Source organism: Gobius niger (assembly GCF_951799975.1).
Source record: "Gobius niger genome assembly, chromosome: 3".
Classification (NCBI taxonomy): Eukaryota; Metazoa; Chordata; class Actinopteri; order Gobiiformes; family Gobiidae; genus Gobius; species Gobius niger.
In genome coordinates this window covers 19,594,300-19,618,940 of record NC_136854.1, presented here as the reverse complement: position 1 = coordinate 19,618,940, position 24,641 = coordinate 19,594,300, and the positions used below count along the sequence as shown (strand labels likewise).

Here is a 24,641-nt window from a genome sequence, read left to right as displayed (position 1 = left end):
GATTATACTGCCACCAGAGGCCACCAAACACCACTTACAGCACATTACGCCCATATGCACTGTATGTTGTATAAACATAGGGATCAGGTCACTTTGTAACACTGTAAACACAATACAATTATCATTTAAGTAGTCAAAGTTCTGGCAGTTCAGTTGTTAAAAAAAAATCAAATTTTCAAGGTGAGGGACATGAGGGACTAAAATGTAATAGTCAATGTGATGCTTAAAAATGATGTCATGTAACTTAGTTCTATTTCAAAACAAAAAAGGTTGAATGAAATGACTAATGACCAGACTAATCCTAAAGTTATACTATTTTGTAAAATAAGGAATATAATAGTTAGACAGACAATTTATCATTTCAAGTTCAAGGTAATTTCCTGCATTTTCTGGCACAGTTTCTGCACCTTTCAACCTTTACTATGCACGGGTCCTGAAGGTCCTGTGAAGAGGCATGCCCACAACTCTCTCCCTGACAGCTATAGACAGTGGGGCGGAGCTACCTGCGCAGAGAGCACCATACACCTGTTACACTTCCCACACTCCTGTCCTCTCGCTCTCTGCCTCTGTCTTCCCCTTTGACTGGACTTGTCTGGTTCAGGGCAGAGGACAGCTTCAGCATGGAGCCCAAGGGGAAGGAGGCCTCAGGCGGGGAAAAGGAGAAAGAAAAAGACAGAACCATCAAAAGGAGGAACCGTCCAGTGTTTTTGCGTTACCTGGAGAGGAGAAAGACTGACACTATAGTAGCTGATGACAAAGGTGACATCAACCTGGGGACGCTGGTGAGGAGGAGTCAATCAGACAAGACGGAATACAGCGCTAAACTTAAAGGTAATGATCTCCCCGGAGAGGAAAACTATGGCAACAACCAGACTTACTCATATCATGAAGTTGTGTAAGTTATAAGTTGTAATCAATGATGTGCCAAGGTAAATGTATAGATTTCCAACAGTAGATCAAGTTACCACGCATCAATACACATAACGTCACAATGAAGTGGTGAAGAAGCTTTTACTACTAAGCACCTGTTGTGTTACTACGCACTGAGAAGGAGAAGATACTCCCACAGGGATGAAGCCACATATGCAAACTGTGCTCCAAACTCAGGCTTAAAGGAGTGGCTGTAGGTACTCAGGGCAGCTAGTAAACAAGGCATAAAGATACAAAGTAAAGTTAAACCACGTAACATTCTGCGGCAAAATAAAAATCACTATGAAGCAATTAAAAAAATAAATAAAGGTCTTATGTAATGTATATTCCATAGGTTCACTACTGTCTGTTGTCTCAAATACTGCATAAGTAATTGCTGACACCATCATATTGAAAACACATATTTGCCGTGTATGGAACTGGCTTCACAAGTGAGCAGTCAGCAACAAGGAATGCTACCCTTCAGGGGAAATAGTGCTTCTCACTAATGAACAATGCATAAACGCTGCAAGTATGAAGTATTTCCTGTGTCACTGGATTTCCTTTTTCACTGGACAACACTTCAGAAAAAAATGACACACAGGTTAAAAGTCTTGTCAGAGCTCACAATTAAAATCTCTTCATCAGCACCCAATGTTTACTTGCAATAGAGACTCTCTGCAACTCTTTTGCACTTTCTGTTTTCATCAACAACCTGCATCAAGATTGTGAAAAACACAGAGATGTTTAGGGTAAACCAATCTCCGGCCCTGTTTGACTACAGCCCCGACAAACACTATTACATATTTACAGGGGTATTACCATAGCAAATATTGACACGCCGATGACATCATTCCCAGGAGGAAGCATGTGATGTGCTGCTAGTTTGAGAACACATCTGCCTGTCAAACAGGTTGTCCAAGCCATATACGCTGCCATGGCAACCTCATATCAAAAACCCCTCCGTGAACAGTACTCTTCTATTGAAGTTGTTGACTCATTTTTACCAGATTATCCTAATTTGGAAATATCAACTCATCACTCACTTTGACTGTCTTACTATATGTGCAGACTATTTAAAATTGATAAATGCTATTGTACCTTTTGCTGTCTGACAGTCCAGCATGTCATTTTGCCTCCATGCTGATATGTGATACACAATGCCGTGTATTGTGTTCTGGAGGCAGTCTGTTGGATCCTTTACAATAAGTTGAAAAGTGAAAAGCCCCATATCTACTTTCATGGGAACTCATGAAGACAACCAGGCTCTGCTAAACATAGTGATGGCAAATTAGCAAGTTTGTACCGTGTTACTCTTAATTAAAATTCTGTTGCTTTTAACAAAATAGCATTTTGTAATTACCTTTACAAAATACCACCTGTATTGCAATTTTTTGCATTTTGTAAAGAGTCTTTATTTTGGTTTCACTAGCTAGAAGATAAAGATGAGTGTTTGGTCTTTGATGGATAAACCCTGCAGCTTAACTAGGTATTTGTAGCTACACAGCAATATCTAGACTGTTGTTGTTGTTAAAATAATTTCAGCATTTATCGGATAAATATTTTGTGGATGACGATAGTTTTGTTGAACATTGCATTAACTTTAAATATAACCGCTGTAGATATTGTAGCAATACTTGTTCTGTGAAATCATCTTATAGTGTGATTTTAAAAGGTGTGCTTGGTGAAAAACATTTTTTCCCCAATAAAAAGACCTCACCTGATATCCCAGTGCAGGGCGTTTTCTCACGGGTGGAGGCTGCCACAGATTCCGGGGTCTATTCTCGTCGGGAACCCACATAGACACCTGACACCGGTGAAAGGTGAACGTGATCCTCATCCATATTTCTGCTGTCTAATCACAACCGGCATTTCATCAAACGTGCTGAGGCTGCATTGCTCTTAAAACAAAGAAAAACAAAAAAGATCAAATTTAAAAATGATTTTCAGTAACTAAGTAAGTGCTTTATCTGTCATTGTACAAGCATTTCATATTTATTTATAAGGGTTGGAAAAGGCAGTGTTACAAAAGCTTTGCTGGACAACTGCAAGTATTTGGAGTATTGCTTTCATAGTAACAATACAATATGCACAGATGTGTACAGAGTCGAGCATAAGTTAGTTTACATTATGGTTACAATTTAACAGAGTCTTGCATTCCATATCAAAAATACATACTTGAGGGCCATATGTGTACTGGTACTTTACCCTGTCAATAAATGACAAAGTATTGTAAAGGGTAAGTATAGGGGAATTATGTTTGTTGTAAGCTGAAACTGAACCTTTGAAAAGCCACAAATGACTCTTTCTAGCTGATAATATTGAGCCCAAATCACTTTGATTTATTGTCTATTATAGAGATGAGTGGGACTTGTGACTTTTTGGCATTAATTATTACCCTGGAAACTTCCTTGAGACAATAAAGGTTTATGAAGTACAGAATGAATAACTGCCTATGCAAACATGACCTGAATTCAAAGTGTTCGACACAATAATCATTGATAGATTTTATATGACATGTCATGCACAGTGTGGCTCTGTTATATATTCCCAACCTTCTCTCTTGTTTGAAGGCATATCTGAATGGGTGTGTGCATTCTAAGTTGTGTGTTCATCACTTCTGCTTTTTAACCTGGTTTCACTCCCAGCAGCAGCAGATGGAATGCCTGAGCGCAGCGTAGCATTACATCACCTCCAACATTAGTTCCGTAATCTGACACGGGCCTCGGAGTGGCGCGCCCCGTCTCCTCCCTCAGCCACGCTCTCCCCGAAGCAGGAAGCGAATCTCACTACACAGCAGATTAGGCAGAAATCATCCATGACAAATAGCACTGACTGTTCAGGGATCGAGCAGTTGCTTCAATATACACAGCCTGCAGAGTCAAATTGTAACCAGAATTTGTGAACTGATGACAGAAAATAGATTGGATTCTGAGTAATATTGAGTAGGTATAATTCATCCAAATGATGTCTGAAAATAAATAGAAATTTAAATTGGGGATTTCTGTCCTTTATTAAGAAAGGAAACATATGTTTGTCTTTAGATCCTATACTGTTTTTTGCTTTTGTTTACAACAATAAAAGTGGGAGGGAATGTCTCAAATGTGTTTATTCGCACATTTCTCAACTTTCAGGGTCACTGTCACAGTAATACTAACAAACTTAGCCTGCAAGCTCACGATTGATAAAAATGCTTTTCACAAACAACTGCATATTCAAAATATTGGAGGACAAAACAAGTCTCATTTCACTATTAGCAAAAAAAAAAGTGGAACAGGATCCAGGATGATTTAAAGAAAAATGTGAATGCTAAAGAATACATTAGAAGAACTGCAAAACATGTACTTGTAATAACAAAAAGTAAATTGATGTACACACCTGAAGGTCTGAACACAGACCTGGGGATTCCAAGATGATTACAAGATATTAATAATGAAAATGTTGATAGTGTAATTCCTAACTGAATAAAGCGCAAATCTAAGAAATGAGGATCAATTTAAAAGGATATTATTAAACCACATTTTAAACGTTGTTTTGCTTGACATTGTTGATAACAGTGGGGTCTCAGATTGTTCCCATGGTAATTTGTCCCAGCCAGAAATGGGAACTGGATGTAGAACACAGACCATACCTGTGACTGTATTCGCATTCTTGACAAAACCATGTCAGTAAGCTAAAAGCAGGATTATTATTATGACAGGAAAACCTTTGTTTGTCCCACATAGGTGAACGTGCATCCTTATATCCGCACACAAGCAGCAGTAAATCAAAAATAATAGAGTGTGGAAAACAAAAAACAGGATATCAAACCTATCATCCTCATTGTGTCTTTATTTAACAGAAAAGCTGACCCCATCGGATCTGTCCACACCCACCTCTCCAGCACTGGATCTTGAGGAGTTGCGTTTGAGGAAGATGAAGCGCAGGTCAAAGGTCATCCAGGAGCTGGTGCAGACAGAGAAGGACTACCTGACAGAACTGGAGCTGTGCATCAGGGAGGTGGTCCGGCCACTGAGGGAAATGCAGGTAGATCATCAGAGAGATTTATATATATTTAGAATTAATATTAAGTCAAGTAGGATAAAATATTGAACAGCTATCTACTACTGACATTAGTATGAATTGTATTATTTCTTTAAAAACATTGATAGGCAAAAAAAATGATGAGTCTTGACTTTCTAACCACTATTGTGTGAATTACCCTGTGTTTGAGCAGGTCGTGGATGTGGACCGTCTCTTCACAAACATGGAAACCGTGTGTGAGGTATCAGCGGCTCTCCTCCACAGACTACAGGAAGCGATGACCGACCCTGATCCAGAGGCAATCATCATCGGTACAACTCACCGCGGAATGTCTGTGCAAGTCAATTCATCTGTCGGTAAAGTCTAACACTAATTTGATTTTCTAGGAGAAGTATTCATCCAGGCCAAGGGAGCTTTAGAGGACGTGTACAAGATTTACTGCTATCATCATGATGATGCCAACACGGCGCTAAAAGCTTATGACAAAGAGGAAGAAGTAAAGAGACATTTGACTGCATGTGTGTTAGCACTGAAGTAAGGCCCATCTACTTCCTCAACTACATTCTTTCTCAACTTCCCTTGTACTATAAAAGTGACTGTTTTGTTTTCATCTTCTTTCAGGAAAATATATGAAAGAGAGTAAGTACATAAGTATTACATAATGCAACTTTTGAATGGTTGCATTTCATCTTATTAATGAAACAAACTGTTTGCAGAGGTAAGCCCAATTTGTTAGACTTGGGGTCGCTGCTCATCAAACCGGTGCAGAGGATCATGAAGTACCCATTGCTTCTTGGAGAGCTTTGGCAGACCACGCCGGAGAACCACCCGGACCACCAGCCGGTGCAAGAGGCCCTTACAGCTGCCAAAATAATAAACCTCAACATCAATGAATTCAGAAGACGCAAAGACATCGGTAATACCAAATGAAAAATGAAAATAGTTAGAAAATGTTTTTTTATACTCGCTACTGCCACCTCAGGTCTTACGCGTAACTGCAATTTATATATTAAGCCCATGCATGACGGCACTTTGGACCCGAATTAACAACTTTTTAAGTGACAGTGCAGGATTTTTGAGGCAGTTGCGGTGAATAGGTGTGGGCTCATTTTTAAACTCCGTCTAGTCCCTTTAAAGGTGCAGTATGCAACTTTTTATGTGTAAAAGCAAGTTGATATTTTTTGTGTATTTGACCTTGTAGTGACCCAGCGCCTGTATGAGTGGTCAGCATGGAACCTTTGCTTTCAATCACGGTGGCCTCTCCAATGCTTCAGGATCAATAGTTTTGTAGGTTTTCAGGTGAGAGGGTCCATCAGCTGTGAAAACCTTCCAAACAATTGATCCTGGAGCATCAATCACCAAAGCAAACAAGGCACCACTTTTTTTTTCTCCACATAAAATGTTGCATAACGCGCCTTTAACACACAGAAATCTTCTATTTTACTTCTCCAAACTCCAAAATCAAATGTTACAATACTGCCACAGAATTGACTAATGAAAAAAAAAAAGTCCCATGACGATTAATTGAGATTAAGCAAAGTTAAGTCTATTACATTTCAGTTTGCTTTTTTTTCTCTATTACCTTCGACCGTATCAATCCCACATTACCCTATCTTCACAAACATATTCAATGTTGACATGTTTTTATGCAGTTATGAAGTATAAGAGACTGGAAGACGAAGGCACATTGAGGGGCAAGTTGAACAAATTCAACATCCACTCTATACGAAAGAAAGGAGACAGGTTTGCTGGATTTCTCAAGATTCTGACAGGAGTTGAGCCACAGGTACAAAATTCACGATGAATTAATAAATCCACACCTGCACCACAGAAATGATAAAGGAGATAAATGGTTCTATGTAGGTTCGAGATGAAGTCTTTGACCGAGAAGAAAAACTGTTCAGGAGCCTTGAGAAAGCTGTCAGGCAGATGGTTAAGAATGTCCAGTGTTACATACAGGAAACCCAGGTATGTAAAACAGAATTAGCAAGTCGCATATGTGGTACATTAAACATGCTTTCTATTAATTTTGATTTATTATAACAGGAAATGTTGTCTGTGGCTGTCCAGAACGCTCACGACATGGAAATAATCATCAAAGAGTTCAACAAAAATGACAAAAATGGCCTTTATCATCACAACGGAAATGACCCCTACAAGCACTTTGTGAGTTCTTTTTATGTATAGTGAGCGATCCTGACCTTCAAAATGGAGCAGTCTCACTTGCCACAGCTATTCTCCATCCAGTACAATACAGTCCTTGTGTGCCTACAAACTTGATCCTTGGTGCTGAGCGTTGCCTGTGGCTTTCACTCACCTGCCCACAAAACCAGAGGCTTGTTAGCCAGCTCTGTAACAGTAGCTTATTGTGTCCCAACCCATTCACTGTCCTCCTGACTCAAGGCTTTAGTACTCAACTTTATACAACCGCAGTCACACAACCTCAAGATTGGAACACATCTTTATTCAACATTAATTTGGTTTGATCAGGCTGCCCTACTTAAAGCCATCATCTTAAACGCTAGACCAGGGGTGCCCAAACTTTTTGTCTCCGAGGGCCAAAATGAAAAAGTGCCTAAGGGTCGCGGGCCAATCACGTTGATGTCAGCGTGAGACACATACAACTGCAAATAATAAGAGTTACTTTATTTTCTTTTTTGGTATACATTTGCATTTAATTCTATCTATGCAAACAGTATGCTACAAAAGCCAAGTTTTAGTAGAACAAAATCAATTATTGTTGCAATATAGTGCAACAACACCACCTGTACCTGCACTACCTACTGTGACTTTACCTCATTCATTTCTTTAAGTCAAAGAAAATGCCATATTAGACCAATTTGAAAGTGTCAGTTCAGCATAAATTCGTTTATAAGTCATATATGTCAATGACCTTTGCAATAAAATTTGGAAAAAGTTGGGAGGTTGATGCTACAACGCTCTATGACTGACAAATACCAAGACACCAGAACAGTGTTTCCTTAACTTTGCGAAAGGAGTGAAACAGCGCCCCCAATTTGACGCTGGTGGCCAAAAAGTGTACTGCATCTTTGCCATTGAGAGTCACTCCCGCGGGCCCCACTTTGGGCACCCCTGCGCTAGACCATTATAACAATATATATATATTTTTGGTACCTGAAGAATTTCGCCCCTCCCCAGATTTATATATAGTATATTGAGCAAAGTATATTTAGAATTGATAATAACAAACTTATGGCAGGGGTAGGCAATGTCAGGCCCGGGATCAAATGCCTGTTAAAAAACCTCTGACCCCCCACTTTAACCAAGCTGCATATTCTCCAGTTCGGCTTTACCCAAATCTAAAAGCTTCTCGACTGGAGAGCTTGGCAAGTGTAACACCTCATTTGAAAGCTAAGCTGCAAAACTGATCATAACTTTAGTCACGTTGTCACTGCTCTTTTTGTCCCTTTTCTGTGTCTTTTTTGGTTGAGTTTTCCTCGGTCTCGTCACGTTTGTTTTCTTTTTCGCTTTTTCATTACGCTTTACTTTTCCCGCCTTTCTTTTGGTTGCATTTCATCCTCTCTATTTTGAGGCTTAATTCAAGCTTTTAGATTTGGGTAAAGCCGAACTGGAGAAAATGTGCTCGGCATCAGCAACTGATGCTTAGCATTTAGCCAACCAAAGCGCATGGTTTTCTCACGGAAAAGGTTTTCTAACCCTTAATAAGAAGGCTATACCCACACATGTTTGCCTCCATTATTACTATTGTTTTTCATGACATAAATGCATAGACAGTAGATCTATCACTAAGTAGGCATCACAACTCACAGTGGATCTGTTTTCATCCTACAGAAAGACAGTGTGGAGCAGTTGGTCCTCGCGCCCCTCTCTTCACTACAGGGCATGTTCACAGCCCCACAGAAGCTCATCCAGAAGCGGTACGACAAGCTGCTGGACTACTGCAGCCGCCTGGAGCGCTCTTCCTCCCAGGCGGCGTCATCAGCATCTCCCTCACCCTCCTCTTCATCGCTGGTGCCAGATGACCAAGGCCCTGCGAGGAGGGATTACGAGGCCCTCAATGCCATGCTGGTTGAGGAGCTGCAAAGGTTCAACTTGGCTGCCAACACCATCCTCACCAACTGTGTAGTGTCATTAGTGGCCCTCCTCAAGCAGCTTATGGAGAAACTGTTACTCCCTGCTCCATCATTACATCAACTACCTGTGAGCACGTCATTCATGAATGTTTGTGCACTTAAATAGGCCTAATAATAAGAGCTGTCTTTGTTTCAGGTTCCTTTATCAAACATGGCAGAAGTTCAAAACAGCATCATGGAGGAGCTGAGCAATCTCTCTTTCGTGAAAGACAACGCACAGAAACTGATGGAGCGTAAAGTCAGTTTTGAGAGACAAAAGGACAAGAAAATGATGGTAATCAAGGGGGGGATGAAGGGGAAAAATCTAAGCTTTCATAATTCTGCGGCCTGCACCCGTCAGTGCAACATGAGGGGGAATAGTGTAGTAGAAGAGAACACGTTATGTGCCTAGGCCGATATCTATCACACTCTTTGGAGAATTAATCTGTGCAGTGACCCCCAAAATTCCATAAAATTTCATCCTGTCCATATTAGATGTAGGCCCTGAATGCAGATTTCTATTTGAAACGTCCTATTAGGCAACTGACTTTGAGGTTTGAACCATTTCATTATTCTCCCTCATGCAAACATAGTCTGGTGTTGTGTTTCGTTCAAGCGTCACCTTTTCATTCAAAGCTCACAACGCTTATCCCCGACTTGCTGATTTGTGTTTTCAAAGTCCAGAAAACTCCTTATGATCATGTCAGTGCTCAAATTGCATCTAGTACAAATCATTTCAGGGTAATAGCTGCCAGCAGTTGCCACAGTTTAAACAAAGCTTAAAGAAACAATCTTTAAGGTTTGTTTAAACTGCGCCAATCTATTGTGTGCTGTCAGAGCAGGATGGATTGGGGTGTTTGTGCTCAGACAATAGAGCTGAATTAATTGTTTTCCGGTTACATGCCCATTATTTTACGTTGTACAATAATATAAATTGCTATGGTGCCCAAAGTGTTTTAAATCAAAGCATTAATAAGGAATCATATAAAACTTTAAAGCAGTCTGAAAGGTTTATGGCAGTTAGTGGGAACATTTCTTCACACCTATAGAGCTGGTCGATGTGTGGGTGGCCACAGGTACTTGTATATTTATGTGTGAATGTATTTGCAGATCACCTCTCACCTTCTGAGACCAGATGCACTTGCTAACAAGCAGCCTTACGCCCACATAGTGTCCTTATACCAACACACGTAGACTTATTTTCTGACTCACTGCTGTGCGCTGTGTCTGGCAGATGCCCGAGGTGCAGCATCAGACTGATGAGCAGCGTGCCTGGCTACTGGCCGAGTACCCCCGGGAGCGCATCTACCAGCTGAAGAGGAAGTGTAATGGCTGCCAGGAGCAGGACCTGAGCGTCCTGGAGGGAGAGCTGGTGGCACTCCTGGAGGACTCGGACCCATTCGGCAGCAGCAGCCGCTGGCTTGTGCACTCTGGAGGTACGTCTGTGTTTGTGAGTGAGGATGTAGATCTCAGGGGCAAAAGTGTCTCCTGTAGTTTTCCATATGTCCACGATGAACCCTACAGGACTTTGTTCTTGCAATAATTAGTTAGCTTGCAGCTGCATACCTAGTTTTCCTTTTATAATATTATTATTATATTATTTATGCAAATAGCTGAGCATCTTTTGGCACACACTGCATTTAAACCTCCATCTGTGTTTACTTTGCCTATTGCATACAGTATTTGCTGTCTTATAGATTTATGTAAATCTTGCTTATTTGCAAATGTTGCTCTAGTCTTTGTGTTTTTTAAAATATTTTATTAGGTGTTGTGTCGCTGAATCAGGCGCTTCATAATATTGCCTTTGAACAGTTTATGTGATGAAATGATTAATATGTTAAATTCTAATCTATTGGGTCTAGCAGTAAAAAAAGGAGAAAGATTGCATTGAAGGCTCACTATAGTATTCCTGTAATCCCATGGGTCTCACCACAACTACTATCATGATATTGTATTGTGAGGTTACCACAGTCCTTCCTAATAGTGTGAGATTTATTTTCCCTTTTTTTCACTGAGGTACACCGTGAACAATTTCCCCAAGTCTACTCTGGGCGTGTACAGGTCAATGAAGATATCAACTCAAAGTGCATTGAATACTTCTGCATGTATAACAGTTGTGTAAAAACATAGCAAACTTCACTTTGCACCGCCGGAGTCAGCATACCAGCTTCATTCCCACTGGCTGCTGTCATGTTATGCCATTTCCTCTGGAGATGGTTGCCTCACAACAGGGGCCAGCATCTCCAACTCCTCTCCGCGTCTCAGTGCAACAACCGAGATCCCAACACCTTGTTTGGAACCAACAGTTGCTTGGAGTACAAAGCATCTCCTCTGGGTATTCATAACAAGGACGGGTAGACACGGCCTGCACGCGCTGCTCGCTGCAATAACAAGTTCTTTTGTGAGCTTTGGAAAAAAAAAAACAGTGTGTACGACGTCGGCGTCTGCTCCTCAGGGATTTTAAGTATTCCCAGGAAGTTGTTGTTCATCTCTGTCTTTATATCAGCAATATGAATATTCTCACAGCCCATACATTCAGAATCCAGGCCTTTATTTCCTCATTGTGTTAACAATAGCCATAGTGAGATGTCATGACCTGTCACCAAAAGAAAGATGATTCACTGATAAAGACAAATGATTAGGCAGGTAAATGTATTAAACTCTCATTGTCATATTTTGGCTTAAAGTTTTGTCAAAATGGGGGCTGAGAAGTGTACAGTTTGAGATAATACATTCTGTGGTTATATAGGAAGATTTGGGGAAATTGAGAGATCTGACAACATGAATTTGCCCGAGTGCTTAACGTTTTTTCCCTGTTGTGTCTCTTTCAGTTGCTCAGGGATACGTGTACTCCACTTTTCTGAAGCAGTACAATCCTCTGAGAGACTCTCAGCGTGGAGGACAGCCGGTCCGGGAACAGCAGCCGACCCAGCAGCAGCAGCAGCAAACTGTAATGGCGGACGAGGACTTTGACGACATTAGCCTGTTTGTGTCGGGCAGCAACAGAAGCAGTATGTGCAGCTTCAATCTCAACACCACAGACAGCGGCTCCACCCTCTCTGGCCTCCAGGGAGAGCTGGACAACCCAGAGGACCAGGGGGTCTCTGTGGATGGGGACGATATCATTGATGACTCCCAACAGGTAAATGTTAAAAAGTTTTATAATTGCCCTGTGAGCTACTTTACCGGTGTTTTTTTCATTTTCCAATTGTATGCATATATTAATGGTATATCAAATCGCCTCCAGACCACACACACACACTCTCACACACTTTTCACATTCATACCAGGGCAAGGTGGGAGACGTGTCTTCCCAAAGGACATATAACGGTTACAGGGTGACATCTCTACCACCTGAGCAACTGTCACATTGAAATATGCCCTCTACTGTGAAGGAAAAATGAATAAAGTATATCAAGGATCACAGCTCAGGGCTCTGTATTTCAAAATTTGAAATCCAGATAGAAATGATCCGGATTCCTATACTATATCACAGATATAATGCACATTTAGTGATGTGGAAGACGTACGTATTTTTGTGCCATAAGAACAATGATAGTGAGTGAATTTCTTCATTGTGAGATCAATAAAGGATTATCTTATCTTATGATAGAGACTGATTTGAAATGTTAAAGGTGTTAAAGGTAAACTCTTGATCTAAAATCCACCAATTTATGAATTTGCGCCATATGACAGATTGGGTGGTAAAATTCTAAATTAAGTGATGAAATGTAGGAAAACACTCAATTTTACATCAGGATCAGTCTCCGATCCTCCTCTGAGGACGGATCATTATACAGGGGAAACTCGGAAAATTAGAATATAGTTAAAAAGTACATTCTGTTATTCAACTGTGAAACTGATACTCATTACATGCAAAGTGAGATATGTATAGCCTTTATTTGTTATAATTTTGATCATTATGGCCCAGCTTGCCCAAATTAAAAATCTCATAAAATTAGAATATTTTGAAAATGGACTGTAAGCCATAATCCTAAAAATTATAACAAATAAAGGCTATCATATATTAGGTGCACATTTTAAGTTGAATTACAGAAATAAATTAACTTTTGATAAATAATAATATATAATAATAATAAATGAACGTCATTTTCCGAGTTTCACCTGTAATCATGATTATTTCTGTATCAAAGTGATCCGGATTTGTGACTAAAGTTTTGAAAGATTTAAGGTAGGATTGGATTTACAAATCTGGATTTGAATCTTCAAAAGAAAATTGGGTTTGAAATACCCAATTTTGGATCAAATCTGGGAATAATCCAATCCATTAGAAGAATTTCTGATGGATTATGTTTGAAATACTGGACCCAGGAGACACAAATTACAGTTTAAGTATATACTATGTCCTTTGCTGTGCGATTAAAGACCCTTCTGCAGATTTTGAGCTAGGTTCATGGTCTGGAGTGCCTTGGACCTATATGTTTGGGTGGATGTAGCAAACCCCATCACACAGGGAGAACCTACCCAGATTGGCACGCAAACTCCAAATAGATTGTCCTCATATGGTCCTGGAATTTAAGTCGAGACCTTCTTGCTATGAGGCAGTAGCAATAACCACCATGACTCTTCTGTAAAATGGTCTCAATCTATATAATATCCACCTACATCAGGCACTCAAAGGGATTTTCCATCAAGGGGCCACAGTGCACACAGGAACTGGAGGCAAGGTGGGTGAAGTGTTTTGCCCAAAGGCACAATGAGTGTTACCTGCGGGAGACAACCAGCTCATACCACATTCAACTCAGTCCACCTATCATTAATCAAGTTATTAATGCATTCATTTGTATCTGAATGTGACGATGAATGACGAACATGAAAGAACTATTTACTTTCTTCACAACCACACCATAATTCAATGCAAAAATCTGCTTGTTCCCCAGTTTTATGCCGTGTATGCATTTCAAGCCCGCGGTGACCAGGAGCTGAGCCTACAGGAGTACCAGCATGTGCGCATCCTCCAGTTCTGTGACCTGGGCGGGAATAAGGACTGGTGGCTGGCTGAAGCCAATGGACAGAAGGGATATGTTCCAGCCAACTACTTGGGGAAGATGTCTTACGCATAAAAACAACTTTAATGTAGCCAAAGGCCTGTTCAACACCAGCAAACATGTTATGTGTTTGGATGTATTTGCATAAGATCCAACTGTGTCAGACATACCAAAAGTGTTATCATTTTGACAGCTAATCAATTACATGTCTTTCATAATTGATATAATGAATGTGACTAGAAACGGGGCACTGTCCTGAGCACTTTTTGTAATTCAGTGTTTGATAAAGGTTTATTCATGAAGTAACTTAACATGCGACATGCATATAGATGAAGACAATTCTTTATGTGAAGATATTTATGTGAATTAAATTAAAATGTTATTATATATATATATAATAAAAGTACTTTAATATGATTCAATAAGGATATGTTTATTAATGATGTTGGTAAAAAGGAACAGACATCCAATAGTTAGCAGAAAACAAAATGAGGCACACACAGTCTGGCAGCACTTAACAAAGAAAATTCAAGTATAAGGTAGTATTTCTCCACATACATGATGTTACTACGCACACAGACCTCTGGCACTGACTCCACATTGTTTACACATTTGGTTTTACTAGAACAGGTTCTATTTATTTCTTAATTTTCTTCTGCGCTGCTTTCTTTTTCACCTGATGTAGGCGTTTCATAGCATGGGACTCCTGGGAGGTTGGCTCTTTGACCCCTGCTGCCGCCTTTGAGCCGTTCCCATTGTTCCCGTTCCCTCCCCCGTTCCCCCCTGCGCTCGCCTGGGATGCTCCTGGAGATCCGGCCCCCGATGGAGCTTTTCCCTGGCTCTCCCCGCTCGACGATCGGTTTATTGGCTGCTTACCCAGAGTCAGAGGTGGAGGCGGCTTAAGCGGAGCCTGGCTTGAGCCGTTTCCATTACCGCCGCTGGGAATCTTAGCCCCCCCGAGGCCCGACTTAGCCCCGGATAGTCCAGACATCCCAGCAGGCTTCTGGCCCGGGGGAGTGGTCAGGGTCTTGCTGCTGCTTGAGCTGGAGGAACCCAGTTTCGAGCTGGTTGGCAAAGCAGAGCTGGTTTTGGCACCAAATGCCGCCCAGCCAGTAAGACCACTGCCAGAGGAGGAGGCGCTGCTGTTGGTGGGGTTTGCTGAAGTAGTGGACGCCTGCATCAGACAATCATAATGAACATGATACACAGGAGGAAATGTAGCAAATAACATTAAAGGCTCAGTCACATGTCCCACCTATTTACTGAAAGCAATAGATTACTACAGTATTCTCATCTAAACAATTTGATAATCCTAGCAGTATTTCTGTAATCAAATCTAAATATTGAGCCTAGTAGAGTGCTGTGGCCAAGGCTTTCATGTTGTTATTGGCAAGGAGATGCAAATTAAAACCTCTTAACCCCTGCCTTCACCAAGTGCGTTTTCTCCAGTTCAGTTTACCCAAATCTAAAAGGTTACAGCTAGTGATGGCCAAAAAACTCAACGCTCCAGAGCTTGTATTGCTCTACCTGAAGCAAATCACTTCGAAACACTGCGTCGGAGCCTCTTTCAGTAACATCTGGTCACGTGACTGTCAACAACGGATGTTTTCTTGTCCATATAGTGATGTAAATCATTAGTGATAGATAAATAAATGTGCTGTATTTCACCCATTTCCCATTTAACCACGTTCATGTGAAGAAAGTGGCTGTGGGCCAGCCAGAATACATTTTATATGCTATATATTTTCTTATTCTTTACAAAGTCCTGCTTTTGAACAGATACAAAAGCAGCCGTGGAGCTGATCAGGCGAGGGAAACGTAAGGAGCACCATCTACAGCAAATAGTGCCAAAATTAGCTCTGACTGAATGAGGTAAAAAGATACCGCATTGATGTCCTGCCTTTGAGCAGCAGAGCCGCAGGTGACTGAGGCCTCGCCCACTGGAGCTCCACGGAGCACAGACCCACGTTACAAGGAAAATGACTCTTATTTATCGGTCTATTATTGATTTGATCATTCAAACATCAATTTCAGGCTGCAAATAATAAAACTGCCACACGTCTGTTTGAAACTTCTCTTCCACATGATTGTGTTGGTGCTTCAGTCGTGTTAGGTTAGGTTACTTTAGGTTTATGAGAAGTCACAATAATAAAGTTTGTCCACAAGAGGTCAGTGTTCAAACAGAATGAAACAGCTCAAAGCCTTGGAAGGTACAACACCTTTTTGCTAGGAAAGCCTAAAAGTGTTACAAGGCATCACTCGACCATCACTAGTTACAGCCTCTGGCCAGGGAAACCCCTCATTTGAAAGCTAACACCTACAAAACTAATCTAAACGGATCTTTTTCCTCGCATTGTTGTCACTTTTTCATCATTATCAGCACTTTTCTGTCACTCTTTTGTTGCCCTTTCATCCTTGTTTCTGTCACAATTTTATTGCTATTTTGACACTTTTCAAGAAGCTTTTATATTTGGGTAAAGCCAATCTAGAGAAAATGTGCCTCGGTTCAGGTGGGACTTAAGAGGTCAACAAGACCAGCTGTACCTTCTAGAAAATGTTAGATTGTTATCCAACATAGGAAAGTGAAGGATGTTGTGTTTTCGTATTTTGCAGAAAGTTGTAAGAGGAAATCTTTGAAATGGTTACTTTGGACAGACTTGTATTTGCAGAGTCAAGAGAGACACTAATGTGATTATGTTGATCGACTGTACTCAACACATGCAGCATTACCTTGACCTCCGTTCTTTTGAATGCTTGAAATGTGCTTGCTTGAAAAGTGCTCGACGTGTCTGGTTTCGATTTAAGCTCGGCCTTTTTCACCAAAGTGTCTTTCACAGCAGGTGCTGATGATGTGGAGACAGGAGATGGCTTCTGTGGAGGTTTCTGCGCCTAATTTTGACAGATAATAGTCACATTTATGGGAGAAAATATACAGCAATTTTTGTAATTATGTCACACGGCTTCTAACCATTCGTTTCATTTGTCTTGTGCATCTGGCACAGTACCACACAAGTCGTGGATCATTCACTTCTTTGTCCGTAACTTGGGGCTTGTGGCAGTCTTGGTGGTACAAGTTGTGGCATTCCTGGCACTCCACCAGCTGGTTACCCATACTCACAGTCATTTGCCTTTGGATGCAAACATACAGAAACTGATGAGATCTTTTATACTTTCGTAAGATTAAGTAATAAAGCCTTCTTCATAGAATGTGTGACACCTGCAAACGACGCAGGCCAGTCCCATTTCCATGGCAAAATCGTCTGCATTGGTTTCATCATAATCACTGATATTTGGCACAAGGTCTTTGCTGGTTTGCACAGTGATCGGTGAAGAGCGGTTTTCCTGTTTTTCCAGTCGAGGCTTCTTTGGCGGGTCCACATCTGACAATTCAATTCTCACCTATAGATCAAAAATTGTAAACACAATGACTTACTGCAAGGGGGGCATGAGAAATACACGTTATCGCACAAGTATGAAATGTGGGCTACAAAAATGTTAAACATCACTATTTATTAACTTGTACACATTTGACAATGAGCCACATTACCTTCTCAGCGGACCTCTTCTCTACCTCTTTTTTGCTCTTTTCTGAGCTCGATTTACTACTTCCACTGCTACTGCTGGAGGATGAAGAACTAGATGATGACTTGGAATCCTGCTTATTCAAGCTGAGTTTAGAAATGGACCCCTTGGAGATTTCTGTATCCTGTGAAAATCAAAATCAGACTTAGTACATCACTAGAACAAGCCAGGAATTGAAAAAAAACAAATGATTTCAGGCAACCAATGTCACAAAAATAATTCATATAAAAAAACATACTTTTTGCAATGAGCGGTAGGATGTGTCACTCCCCCTTGCAAGGGCTTCATCAAGCAGTGCTTTGAGTTTCTCTGCAGAGTCTTTGCTCTTGGAATGAAGGTAACTCAGACCCTTCAAGAATATAGGGTCCAACTCCAGGGTGACTGGTCCAGCCATGGCACTAGACTGTAAGGTAAACAACCACTTTTGAGACATAAGTTATAAGTTAGTATGCAACTGTTTAAAAACACAGCACAAAAGAGCCCTCAACATTGTCTGTTCTGCTGCTCATCATGGCCAGGACAATAGATTTTTTTCTTTTAAATCTCCAAACCTCTTTTCTCGGTAAAATGACGAAGAGGCTACATAGGTATTGTTATATTAATGCCCGATGTGAATGTTGGTGTTTCAATAAAAAGCGAAGAAGAAAAGAAAAGAAAAAGATGACAGTAAATGACAGTCTTGATTGTTGTCATAAAAGAAAATACATTATATTAAAGATTATTACAGACCGTTTAATGATTATCCAGGGCAAAGAAGAGTTTATAGTACTAAAACTGACCGCTAAAAGCCCATATTAAAACAGTTACTGACTTCAGTTGTTGTATCCCAGTAACAACGAGTGCGGACGCCCGAGTGTACGAAGTGTACCCCGGCGGCACCGTAGACATCCCGTAGAAGGAAATTGCAAAGTCATTCACATTAAAATGGATTATTATAACAACCACTCACCTTAAAGTATGTTCTTTCAATCGATAGACGTCAGTGGGATAAAGACTTGCGCTGAAACTCCCCTTTCAAAGGAATAAGCGGCCAGTACTGACGGCTTTTCCTTCCAAATACAGGCCGTGCAACTATTAAATGCTTCCGGTCTGTACAAGAATCATTGCGGAACCTTGTACAGCAGTATATACATACATCTATGTATTTAACTTACCATCGTATATGAACATTTCTGTCTTTTTAATAATTACCAATTACTTTTGCAGCTTTTATGATAATAACATTAATTTCTTAGACTGGAGTGTAGTTTAGGAACTCTAGCAGTAGATGGCGCTGTGGGGCTATGGTAGCGTTGAGAAAAGGGCTGAAGGAGCTTCCAGGAAGTTCAATGCAACGTGGGTCGAAAAACCGGTGTTTTTGTTTTGTTATTGGTGAATCGGTAAGTACTTTTTGATTATGATTTGTAACCGTGTTCTTATATGTTATCACACGCTTCATAGCTAATGTCTTGATGAGAACTGACGTTATTTTTATTTTATTTTTTTTAGAAATATGAAAGCCCACGAAAAGTGTCCAGTTCTGTACTTAGAGGTTCACAACGAGGATGGAGAGCCTCGCCTCCCCTTGCACACGTCTGTGGTCCTATTCCTCTTGTCGTACTGTGACTGTACATCATTTCAAGTTTCCCTGGTGTCCCCCACGCCTGGCAACTGTGAACCCCTCAAAGCTCACATCCCCACTTTTCTGAATGCGTCCCATGTTGGGATGGAGTGTCTCCCCCCGCTGGTCAGGGGTTGTCGGCTGCCCTCAGTCCTGGATGAGACTGGGAGGCTGTGCAGGGCTGGACTGGCTGTGGTACTTAGGCACATCATCAACAGGACTTTGGAAGCAAACCCGTCTAGGAATGATGTGCTGGCTTTACTGGGCTTTAAAAAGACATGTCTCAAGGCTTGCGCTGAGGTATAAATTTTTTTTGTAACCTTTTGTTTGTACATTCTTTTTACATTTACAGGCTTTTATGGGCTGGTACTGGTAAGTGAGTGAAACTGCTAAATATTTTGGATCGTAGTAGGCCCCTTTGAGATGTACTGAAATTATGAATGGCCTGTGTTATTTTCTCCTGTCATTAATCTGCTTATAAGGACTATATCAAATGGATGTGTGTGAGATTTTGAAAATGTTGGCATGGATTTAATTTTGTTTCTTCTTCAGGTTAGCAAGTGGACAAGACTATGTGAACTGGGCATCCCATATTCTGTTGAGGGACATTTAAGAAATCCTTCTGATCTAGAAACCCAGCTCCCGCTGCCCATCCTCGCCCTGGAACAACATCTATCGGAACCTGTTAAAGTTCACAATGACGACAAAATCAGAAGACAGAAACTCAAGCAACAGAAACAAAAGGAAAAGCAATCAACACAAGGGAGCGCCGACTGTGACCCCACACAGACCAATGACAGACTTGAGCTTGACGCGGCACTTGCCAAGTTGTCCTTTGATGCAGATCCACAGTCGGCCGCTAGAGAGAGCTCTGAGATCAGGAAAGTGAAAACGACAGAACTGCCGACTCTGGAGCATGTGTTCGCTGAAGGGCTGTACTTCACTTTGACTGATGTGGTCCTACTCCCCTGCATCCATCAGTATCTGGTAAGAGTCTTGACACTATGATGTATGTGGCCCTTCACTGCTAACGAGCTGACAAAAAGAATCACTGTGAGGTACAACATGTCTTTAAAACTCACATTTTCCCCATTTTGTCTTTTATTTAAGATAGTTATTTTTTCACATAATAATCTAATTTTCTAACTCTGTCAGGAACCAACATTTCGTTTGGTCAGCTCTACTACTTTTCAATTGCAAAACTGTCCCCTCAAATGTAAAGTTTGTTAAAGTATTTCAAAAAGACCCATTTTTTAAGCAGAGTTAACCAAAAGATTGTTGTCAGTGCCACCACGCAGAGGGTGGTTAAGTCTACTGAATCTGAACTGAAGCTGGCTTGACTAATGAGTGACTGTTGACATGTTTTTTTTGGTTCATTTTATATTTTACCCGATGGATGTGTAACAAAAAGTAAGGATGATATTGCAAAGCTTAAATTTCAGCTGCCTCCTTTCATCCTGTGTCAGAGGTGAATAATCCTATTGCATGTAGTTAGTGGTTCCTCATAATATGCTTATTCTAATAGGGAAAATAGTTCATGACCCATGGTTATACGACAGTGGTCAAGGTTGGCAGTACTCCAGGCTCTTCAGATGTGTCCATGCTCTAAGTGCTGTCTAGGAGCTGCACAGCATCACACTTGGCAAGTCTTGCGCTCTCTGGTGGTCTGTGCACCTGGCAAAGGGCGATAAGAGTCAGTGGGAGGGAATCTATTCAGATACACAAGGTTGAAATGCATTTCAGTAACTTTTTTCTTGAACCACGTTTCTCTGTGCAGCTGATCAAGAAGTTCTGGGTAGGTTGGCCTGTAGCCTTCATACATATTTTAAATTTTAAAGACAGTATTTCAAATTTCAGCATGGCCTCTTGGTACTGGTGAGCAGTGGTATGTTACGAGTAGTGAAGCTATGGATCTCTGTGGAGCTCTGGTCACTGTGGGAATGAACTTGAGTTCTCACAATGAGGCTTTTAGTAGTCAGCTGTGCTCCAGTGGTTTTCAGTTTCACACTCAGTGTAGCATGTCTCCTGTTAGCGGCCATCTCTGTCCAGGGCAGATGCAGAACGACACATCCTTTCCACTCCAGTACTTGTACTAAAACTTGTGTCTCAAGCCTGCCAGTGCCCTGACACTGTTTACCTGCCTGTCCGCTCACTGCTCATGTCCCTACTTTTAGTCAGTTGTTTTCTCTACACTGCTTTAGTCCCTCGGTCCCAGCAGGTCACATTTTGTGTTTTTCCATTCTCAACTTTATTTTGAGTTTGGTTTCTTGTGTGCGCTACACTGAATTCCTTTTGGAGCATTAAAATGATGAGTCATTTAATCAATACTGGATTGTTTCTTCACCTCCTTATTTTTCTTCTCAACTTGTCTTTTATAGAGTTCTCTTCAAACTGGTGCAAAGAATGCTCTAAACTGCCTACCCCATCTGTTGCGCTGGTACAGCAATGTGCAGGAGGTACCAGGGGTGCAGCGTGCAGCTAAAGCCTGTGGGATAACTCTCGTCACCCCTCAGCCTCCCTCGTTCAGCCCCTCAGAGCCTGCGGAGCAGCACGGCCCATCCAGCCTGCTGGAGCGTGAGGAGACCAGCCAGCAGCTGCAGTTTGTTGGTGGCCCGAGGCCAACACTGACCAAACTCAGAGTATGTCTTCACTTTTTTATCAGGCTCTGTCATCTCCAAATGTCTGTGTTTTAACAAGTTTGTACACTGAAGGCAAATTGTGTTCTGCTGAAGTGGAGATAAAGTGGCTAGAGGCTGGAACTGGTTGTTAACCATTATCCCATAATTTTATGCTTCAGTTTCCAGCTCAGATGCCCACACCAGTGTGGCTCTGCGCTAATGTTTTGGCTTCTGGCAGAGACAGTCATTGGCACTTGGAATTTTCTGTTGTTAGAACATGACCTCTCAGTTTACACTGTTTTCACATGTAACTTTTAGCTAACAATACACACAACTGTAAACAATGTCTGCATCAAATGTACAGGTGTCAAAGACTGAACCTGACAAAGACTATTGAAGTATCTCCACATTTATACCCACCCTAAGCCAACATGCATTATAAAACATTCACTATGCCCCTAGCTTTTACATATTGAATCACAACTCTTCTTCTTTACCGTATACCTGCAGTGTTTCTAAAATGCGCGGCTCGTGATTCTCAGCAGACACAGTTACCTTAACTGTTACTGCAGAGAGTGTACCCTTTAGCCTATGCTTTTAACTGTGCAATAACAGCTATGCAAAACCGTGTACTGTATAATGCCTGGCTAAGTACCTTTTCTGAGCATTGGGAGAAAAGCTTGTTTAGCCAATGGCTGAGCTTTCCAGTGTGATTGCAATGTGGGTATTAAAAAAAAAAAAGACTTGATAAAATGCTTGGCTCCATACTCAACTAAATAAATATTAATGTAACATTTAAGATAAGGGCCACTTCTGTACTCTTGGCCTTCACCAACCTTTCACTTTTGAGCCTCAGGACTCTTACTTGGCTTTGTTGCCTTCTCCTTTCTGCCATTTCTGTTCCTAACTGGCTAAATTTCCCAAATAATATCTGGTTTTAGGAGTGGGCAAGTGGGATTTGAGTGGGCTGTGAGCACTGGGTGGTCAGGAATCAGGCTAGAGGAGGGGGTGTTTTTTTTTTTTAGAGTGCACCGTGTTGCCGGATGAAGTGTTGCTAGGCGCAGACGTGCACAAATGACAGTTTTGACGGTAGGGTGAAATCACACATTAACACGGAGAGGACTGTGTGCAAACAATAGCCACCATTCTCTCTCCGCCTGAAGGGATTACAAGGATGGCTGCATGTCGCCACAGCCATGTCTGTGCCGCAGCTGTTGTGGTGTCTCGGCCACAACACTACTGTAAGTATGTGCTAATATACAATGTATTATCAAGATACTGAGGACTTTAAGTGGAAAATGAGCCATCAGTCAATATTAGAGTCATAATTCGCTACCTTCTTGAAAGTAGTTGTTGGAAAAATGTATTACAGCTGACAAAATGTGCAAAGGAGAGGCATGGGATAGGTTTAATTGTTGAAGCGTAAAGATGAAGATAAAGAAGTTAGTGCTCTGAGTGCTAATAGTTCAATAGCAAACTTGAAAGCAGGATTTGTATACATAAAAAAAAAAAAAAACTTTTGTAAGACTGAGACGCTTCTAGATTAACATCCTGCAAGTATGTGTGTTTCCATATTGAACGTTATGTATACTAAGAATAGTGTTCTGATATACTGTCATAGTGATGCTATGATCTTTCACCGCTGCTAACCAGACGCGCCGGCCCCATCTCTGCACACTATCCGCTTTATGAATGCCCCATAAACGCTACCACTTTCCCACTCCACCGATCACAGCAGCGCATGCCACTCAGACAGCACACACAGCCGGCGCAATGAGCTGTGGACACAAAAATGTAAACATTACCGTCTCCAACCTATGTTCAGGAGGCCAAATGCATTTTCCCTGGGGTTTGACTGACAGGTCTTTGTGCGTGAGGCCTACAAATAAGAAGGCAGCTTATTCTGAGACTCTAGTGAAAATAAGGGCTTTCCTGACGGGAGATGTACAGTTACCAGGTTTATTTATAACCAGGAGGAAGACATTTTTAAAGCAGAAAAGTAGAATTTTTTTTTAATCATGCTTTTTCCTACGCTTGACTCCGTTGCAGATTTGCCTTTCACATGAGGCCTAGGGGCAGCCCATGGCATAGGCGATAAGGGGAGCCGCCTTGGGCTAAATAACTGAATGGGTGCCAAGCCATCATCCCATGCGCAGTGTTGCCTCACACAGTCAGTGATCTAAACTGAATAATTATCCGTTAATGCAAGGCAATGCAAGCCAAGCCTTTGACTGGTCTTCTATTTGTTGCATAGCTCATTGTGAAGCTCAAACGAAGTGTCTTCCTGCACTCTTTGGGAACATTACTTCAAATAAAACAACAACGCGTCTGTTGAAGAGCCCTTTACTTTGCAGTTCCCTCATTACACCCGTTTTGGGCCAGACCACCTCGCCGCTGAAGATGGGTTTCTATGGTAACTTGTGCATTTGTGCTATGTGTTCGCTCCTCCCACAGGAAAATGGCATCGAGGCTGCGTTCTCTCCTCATCCGTGCCCCGCCTGGACCCTCCCGTGGGAGCAGTTGCCAGAGGCGATCAACCCCACAGAAGGTAAATTCAGATTGCTGCGTCATCCCACTCTCGCTTGCACTTTTCCCCTTCAAATCCCACATGTGATCCTCTTTTCTTTGTGTGCATGTGGCTCTTTAGACAAATAGTATTCCGTCTAAACCCTAATCCCAGTAAAGCATAGTTACAAAATCCGAATTTAAGGCAAAACAAATGTAGTGGATTAGCTTTATCAGAATCAATTATACAGAGAGCACAATGTGAAATGAGAATTACATAAAGGGCAAAACCAAGCAGTAA

At 41.3% G+C, this 24,641-nt stretch overlaps 3 protein-coding genes across 3 annotated transcripts in view; 2 read left to right on the top strand and 1 right to left on the bottom strand.

The window, feature by feature from the left end:
* Positions 1-620: 620 nt before the first annotated feature.
* On the top strand, positions 621-14,276 carry arhgef38 (Rho guanine nucleotide exchange factor (GEF) 38; the record flags this gene model as incomplete). Its single annotated transcript, XM_079552596.1, has 14 exons — positions 621-831; positions 4,751-4,935; positions 5,126-5,243; positions 5,319-5,466; positions 5,554-5,571; positions 5,649-5,848; positions 6,585-6,718; positions 6,796-6,900; positions 6,979-7,098; positions 8,746-9,114; positions 9,184-9,321; positions 10,261-10,462; positions 11,858-12,168; positions 13,928-14,276. The coding sequence occupies 14 exons, from the start codon at positions 621-623 to the stop codon at positions 14,108-14,110; spliced, it is 2,442 nt and encodes an 813-aa protein (XP_079408722.1). The 3' UTR covers positions 14,111-14,276.
* A 208-nt stretch (positions 14,277-14,484) lies between these two features.
* ints12 (integrator complex subunit 12) lies at positions 14,485-18,679 on the bottom strand. The gene is made up of 7 exons (XM_079552781.1): positions 18,567-18,679; positions 17,856-18,020; positions 17,583-17,741; positions 17,253-17,434; positions 17,004-17,163; positions 16,766-16,924; positions 14,485-15,209 (listed from the first exon to the last, which is right to left on the bottom strand). Exons 2-7 carry the CDS (start codon positions 18,009-18,011, stop codon positions 14,673-14,675), a joined length of 1,353 nt encoding a protein of 450 aa, XP_079408907.1. The 5' UTR covers positions 18,012-18,020; positions 18,567-18,679; the 3' UTR covers positions 14,485-14,672.
* Positions 18,680-18,915: 236 nt separating this feature from the next.
* gstcd (glutathione S-transferase, C-terminal domain containing) overlaps positions 18,916-24,641 on the top strand; it is a 66,302-nt gene continuing 60,576 nt past the window's right edge. The window contains exons 1-5 of the mRNA XM_079553842.1: positions 18,916-18,996; positions 19,106-19,517; positions 19,770-20,204; positions 21,596-21,856; positions 24,290-24,383. Of these exons, the coding sequence (XP_079409968.1) occupies positions 19,110-19,517; positions 19,770-20,204; positions 21,596-21,856; positions 24,290-24,383 (1,198 nt within the window). The 5' untranslated portion in view covers positions 18,916-18,996; positions 19,106-19,109. The remainder of the gene's footprint in view (positions 18,997-19,105; positions 19,518-19,769; positions 20,205-21,595; positions 21,857-24,289; positions 24,384-24,641) is intronic.

Bases quoted from the DNA above. Each gene is read 5' to 3' on its own strand.
- ints12 (XM_079552781.1), bottom strand. From the start codon at position 18,011: ATGGCTGGACCAGTCACCCTGGAGTTGGACCCTATATTCTTGAAGGGT. The intron at 17,164-17,252 runs GTGTCACACATT...TTGCATCCAAAG, and splicing joins CTGGCCTGCGTCGTTTGCAG to GCAAATGACTGTGAGTATGG. The intron at 15,210-16,765 runs GTAATGCTGCAT...TGTCTGATGCAG, and splicing joins TCAAAAGAACGGAGGTCAAG to GCGTCCACTACTTCAGCAAA.